Below are 6,000 nucleotides of genomic sequence, written 5' to 3'. Positions count from 1 at the left end.
ATGGCGTCGCAATACTACCAGGAGATGCAGGAGAGCTTTAAAAATAACAACAAAAGTCGGGAGTTTCCAGCTCACACGGCCAAAGTTCACTCGGTGGCCTGGAGCTGCGACGGCAGGAGACTCGCATCCGGGTCTTTCGACAAGACGGCCAGCGTTTTTGTCCTCGAAAAGGACCGTTTGGTGAGTCGCTGGGACGTCCCGCTAGCACGTTAGCCTCGTTTCTGGGGACAGAATGAATGGAGTCTGGTTCTGGTCCAACTTCTACACTCAGTTAGACACGAAACTTCAGTCCATACAGTGATGTTCTGCTGGATATAACATGTTCCGAGCTGGTTCGTGATGTTCATCCCGCTACAAACACGACGTGTACCAGAGTCCATCGAGGAAAGTCCGAACTGACCCGTCCAGACCTCTCAGCACTAATAATGACACGAAGTGTATTAAAACACACAGCAAGTTGTATTTGAACTCACGATGACGTCATTAATTATCTAATAATATGTAGTTTAGTGCTCAAACGTCTGTCACCTGTTAATCTGCCTCAGGTGAAGGAGAACAACTACCGAGGTCACGGAGACAGCGTGGATCAGCTCTGCTGGCACCCGACCAACCCGGACCTGTTCGTCACCGCGTCCGGAGACAAAACCATCCGCATATGGGACGTCCGCACCACCAAGTGCATCGCCAACGTCAACACGAAGGGTCGGACCTGAGCTCAGACCACGTTTCATGTTTCAGACCTTTTTGTCTCCGTTCGGTCGAGTTTACATTCGTTGTTGTGATCGTGACTCCTTGGAGGAACAAAATAAAACCGCCGTCCTTATGTTGTTGTTGTTGTTTTTCCAGGTGAGAACATCAACATCTGCTGGAGCCCCGACGGTCAGACCATCGCCGTGGGCAACAAGGACGACGTGGTGACCTTCATCGACGCCAAGACGCATCGCTCCAGGGCGGAGGAGCAGTTCAAGTTCGAGGTGAACGAGATCTCCTGGAACAACGACAACGACATGTTCTTCCTCACCAACGGCAACGGCTGCATCAACATCCTGAGGTAGGAACCCGACAGAACCCGGCAGAACCGACCGACGATACGCAGGATTCATGGTTCAGAAAACAAAAGAAATACAAAGTTTTACCATTCGACAGGTCCAACCGTCCATGTTTCCTCCAGAAACACAGAAAATGCTGCAAACTGTCAACAAGAAAAAGGAAAAAGACTCTCGTGTGTTTCACAAAATGAATCCAATAAAAAACTAAATGCAACTTGAGTCAAACGAAGCATCAAAAAACCAGCTGTGCAGTTTCCAGCTGCACAAAGTAACGATGCCGTTCTGTTTCTGGGTCACTGCCTTTATTGAGGTGTCGGTGGACAACGTGAGGAGCTCAGTGATTTCAGCGTGAGCGCCACACGGTGGTCGGTCGGTTGATTTATAAAAAAATAAATAAAACGTGTGAGTTTCAGCTTTAGAGGCTCCAGGAGGAGAAATCAAACCCACTCAGGTAAACGGGTCTTCGTCACTGTTGTTCTTCACCTGTTGGGGAACACTTGTTGGTTCAGAAGTTCACAGTTCACTCTAAAACTCACCGGGTGTTCACTTCCTTGTCAGATCATCCATCTTATATTCACTCTCTGTGGTCATGTGACTCTGAGCTGAAATAAATCAGCCTATTTGTTTTTTTTTAATTTATTTTTGTTGCAGCTACCCGGAGCTGAAGCCCATCCAGTCCATCAACGCTCACCCGTCCAACTGCATCTGCATCAAGTTCGACCCGACGGGGAAGTACTTCGCCACGGGCAGCGCCGACGCCCTGGTCAGCCTGTGGAACGTGGAGGAGCTGGTGTGTGTGCGCTGCTTCTCCAGGTCAGTGCGTGTGTGTGTGTGTGTGTGTGTGTGTGTGTGTGTGTGTGTGTGCGTGTGTGTGTGTGTGTGTGTGTGTGTGTGTGTGTGAGTGTGGGCGTCAGCAGAACTTCAAATCAAACACAAAACACTGATCACGTTATTGAAATGTGATCTGACGTCGGAGTGTGTTGCCGGTGTTGCAGACTGGACTGGCCGGTGAGGACGCTGAGCTTCAGCCACGACGGGAAGATGTTGGCGTCGGCCTCCGAGGATCACTTCATCGACATCGCTGAGGTGGAAACAGGTCAGTCAGACGTGTCGGCAATCATCTTGATTTGGTTTTTTTTTTAATTTTAAATTTTAATATGGTGCTCAAATTCAAGAGTGATTTCAGTCTTTGCAACACTTCGAGAGGCATTTTAAAACAGATTAATTCACACAGACGGTTCCTGTTGTGCCTGAACGTTCTTTCAAATGCGACAGGAATGACATCTGAACTTAAACCGGTTCCTGTGATGTCATAGAAAAACGTATTATTATAAAGTCGTCGTATAACGTTGTGTTTTATGGATTACATGCTGATGAATTAAAATCCGTTTTTATTGACTCAGATCAGCCGTGTGAACAAACCAAATCCTTTTTTTTTCATGTCAGATCTCGGCCACTTGCACATGTGGTCCTACGTCAGATTTATATCCGATGTCTGTCTCGAGAGACTTTTAATCTTTATTTAGTGTCGGTGACCTCGCAGCCGTGTAAAAAGTGAAACACGGAGGCGTTCAGCGGAGAGACGAGGAAGCTTCAGATTTACGAAGACATTTACAGAGAAATGAATCTGTCACAGAAGTGACAGCATTTACACACAAAACAGATCAACCTCGTAACGTGGTTGATTTCGTTGCTTTTTAAAATGACATCACACCTTTTACTTCTTCCTTTCACCTGCAGGCGAGAAGCTGTGGGAGGTTCAGTGCGACTCTCCGACCTTCACGGTGGCCTGGCACCCGAAGAGGCCGCTGCTGGCCTACGCCTGCGACGACAAGGAGGGAAAGTACGACAACAACCGAGAGGCCGGCACCGTCAAACTGTTCGGACTCCCCAACGACTCCTGAGAAGGATCGGACGAGCGCTCCCGGTAAAACTAGTCGGCTCAAATGCAAAAGGGAGCGTCACGAGGAAAGAAACGCTGCAGTAACCTTTAACCGCCAGCAGGTGGTGCTGCTCCCTTAAACTTCCTGTTAAACTTCCCCCGTTTTGTAAGATATTGTTTTTATGTAAAATAGGACGTGTTTTTGATAATAAAATCGGTCTCTTTATAAATCTTGTAATGTTTGTTTGAATATAATTAATTCATTAACATTTAAAACATGAATTTCGTTAATAGGAGTGTTTGAAGCTTTATTTATTTATTCAGATCCGACCTGAGAACAAATTAACGGCTGTAAAACGTGTAAGAAGGTCTTAAATGTTGTATTTCCGGTGTTTAAGAGCGCGTCCTGTCTTACTGTAGAAGAAGTGTTTTAATGTTTCAGAGACACTGAGCAGGAAACACCTTGAACCATCACCTCCCGCCTGCAGCCTGAGGGTGATCGAAGAAGGAGGTCGAGGACGCGAAATCAACGAGCACGCTGACACTCAAAAATCCCAGAAAACACAAGTACCTTTTATCTTTATTTAATTTTAAAGTCACTGAATATTATTACAAATTATTGGAGCAGATTTAAGACCATCAATGGTAAAAAGAGCCTAAAACAGACGTCATCTGACGGGTCGAGGTGTCTGCAGGTCTCTGACATACGTACGCAGCGTGAAACCCCGACTGAAGGCCTCTCGTTGTGGGCCGGTGGCAGCTGGTCCCCCCCCCCCCTCCCCCATCACCCCCCTCCTCCACCCGTCCGCCCCTCCCCCAGAGCAGCAGGCCGCAGGATGTTTTCTCCTCGCAGCTTCCTGTCATCTTAGCAGGGATGTGGCCGAGCGCCCCCCCCGCCGTCCCTTCTTTAATTTATTTGGACTCGGTTGGAGGATGATCCGTCCAAGAAAACAAAAGAGTCCCGAATCCTTCCCGGGGAGGGAGAGAGAGAGAGAGAAAGAGAGAGCTGCTGACTCACCTGTGTTCGCCAGGCATGAAATGAAACACCATTTATTTTTTGAATTCGTGTTTTCAAGGCAAATGTTTGATTCACAGAAGTGTAAGAAGCCGATCGCACCACAGGGCAGCAGCCAAAACCGTCCCAACGAGAACAGAAATCACAGCACTTCCTGTTAGTTCAAACGTTTTTCTGTCGTTCCCACGGAGCTCTCATGGTTTCTGTCAAAAAGGAGACAAAGCTTGATGATAAAGAACCACAGAATCTTTAAGATGTGTGAATTTGAAAGAGATGCTGCTGTTTTCTTCTGAACGTGATCTAAATCTTTCTTTAAAGAGTTTTAACATTCGTTCTGGTTTGTAGTCGTCAAGTCATTAATCAAAATCCAAGTTTCATCAAAAAGGCAACTGGACTTCTTTAGTTTCTTGACGATATTTCATCTCTCGAGAGGTTGCTGGACGTATTTTCCGTTTGTGTGTGTCAAGTTGTACATTTGAAAACTCGACAAATTCCTTCCAGCAAAGTTTCAGAGATGATTTGTTGTGATTTAAGTCGCCATTTTTGTAAATATGTAAACGGTGAAAACCAACGATTGACTTTTTGGAAAAAACAGAAAGAAAAAACCCCCAATAACGTCTTTGTTCAAGGATCTTCATTTTAAAATGAGTCGAGCGCCTGATTGAACGAGCTCCGCCTCCCGGCTCCTTCCACGGCCCTTGAGCGCGTCGTCTCAGCTGTTATTTATTGTAGAGACGTTGTGAAGAGGTCGGTCAATATCCGCGGGTTTGATTTGCGGGAGTCTCCTTCATCTGACGGCCTCCAGAGAGCCCGAAGGTCTCCAACACCTTCTCACGGACCTTTTTAAGATATTCATCCCTTCCTCAACGCGCTTTACAATTTCAACGTGCGGGAGGTGAAACGTGCCGAAGACATCAGCTCGCCGGCCGGATCGGGTTTCAGTCCGATCAATACTCTCCATCGCTGAACGGCAGCTGCTGCCGAGGTGGAGCTGCTGCGTTTCATCTGCTCAGATGAGCTGCAGCGTGCTGATCAATTCATTCAGATACTAATGCTTTCGGACAAGGTGTGTGCATGTGTGTGTATTTATTGGTGTGTGTGGTGTGTGTGTGTGTGTGTGTGTGTGGTGTGTGTGTATTTATTGGTGTGTGTGGTGTGTGTGTGTGTGTGTGTGTGTGTGTGTGTGTGTGGTGTGTGTGCATGTGTGTGTATTTATTGGTGTGTGTGTGTGTGTGTGTGTGTGTGTGTGTGTGTATTTATTGGTGTGTGTGTGTTGAGGAAGGGCAGCTGCGTGCGGATAGATAATCAGACCCACCCGTCCATTTGCTTCAGTCAAAACGAATTAGCCTCCAGATCCGTTAAAGGGCACTTCCGCCGTTCTGGATAATTGCCGCGCTGCATCGAGCCGACGCTTCCTGATTGATTTCTGGAGTTTTGGTGAGATGAGAATCTTTGATGTTCACCGACTCCTCTCTCACTCTCGTCTTTCCTCCTGCTTTGTTTCAGCTCCACGAATATTTACGACACGTCTATAATATTTCTGTCAATGAGGACTATTGATTAAGATCATATTCATGGATTTTTACATGCTCTTGAGTAGCCTGGTTAGAGGCAGCTTCCCCCCACTAAGCTGATTTGTGTTGTGGAAATGAGAAACCTGGTTAGAATAATCGGAGCCGGTGGATTAGAGAAACCTGATTTCCCCGGTGGATTTCTCTGCAGTGTGAACAACAAACCAGCTTTCTAATTGGCTTTTTAAAAGCGTGCGTGTGCACGACAAAAGACTGCAGACACGGAAAGTAACAGTGACGGAGGAAGTACTTACTTAATTACTCATTTAAGTATTAATATCGCACCATTAAAATGCTCCAATGTGACCGTTTACCTTCAGATTTTTATCGCTGATGCTGAGATCCATTTTAATGTTGTAGCTGAATAATTGTGACAACAGAAAACGCATATCTTCATTATTGATTAATCTGCTGATTATGTTCACCATGAATCTGATGATTGTTTGATTATTAAGAGCAAGAAATGCCATTACAATTACCCAG

General features: G+C 46.2%; 1 protein-coding gene across 1 annotated transcript; it reads left to right on the top strand.

The window, feature by feature from the left end:
- thoc3 (THO complex 3) lies at positions 1 to 3,187 on the top strand. The gene is made up of 6 exons (XM_069169414.1): positions 1 to 180; positions 546 to 702; positions 847 to 1,051; positions 1,701 to 1,862; positions 2,045 to 2,145; positions 2,790 to 3,187. Exons 1-6 carry the CDS (start codon positions 1 to 3, stop codon positions 2,951 to 2,953), a joined length of 969 nt encoding a protein of 322 aa, XP_069025515.1. The 3' UTR covers positions 2,954 to 3,187.
- The last annotated feature ends 2,813 nt before the right edge of the window (positions 3,188 to 6,000 follow it).

Source organism: Embiotoca jacksoni, unplaced genomic scaffold (genome assembly GCF_022577435.1).
Source record: "Embiotoca jacksoni isolate LCO1_2020_lvr unplaced genomic scaffold, fEmbJac1.0.p SCAF_45, whole genome shotgun sequence".
In the NCBI taxonomy this organism is placed as follows: Eukaryota; Metazoa; Chordata; class Actinopteri; family Embiotocidae; genus Embiotoca; species Embiotoca jacksoni.
Note: the sequence above shows the minus strand (reverse complement) of the source record. Positions and strands in the feature narration are given on the sequence as shown.

What these genes read in the sequence shown, in the direction of transcription:
- thoc3 (XM_069169414.1), top strand. Translation starts at nt 1, where the DNA reads ATGGCGTCGCAATACTACCAGGAGATGCAGGAGAGCTTTAAAAATAAC. An exon ending in TCCTCGAAAAGGACCGTTTG is followed by an intron (nt 181 to 545) that starts GTGAGTCGCTGG and finishes AATCTGCCTCAG; the next exon opens with GTGAAGGAGAACAACTACCG. An exon ending in CATCGCTGAGGTGGAAACAG is followed by an intron (nt 2,146 to 2,789) that starts GTCAGTCAGACG and finishes TTTCACCTGCAG; the next exon opens with GCGAGAAGCTGTGGGAGGTT.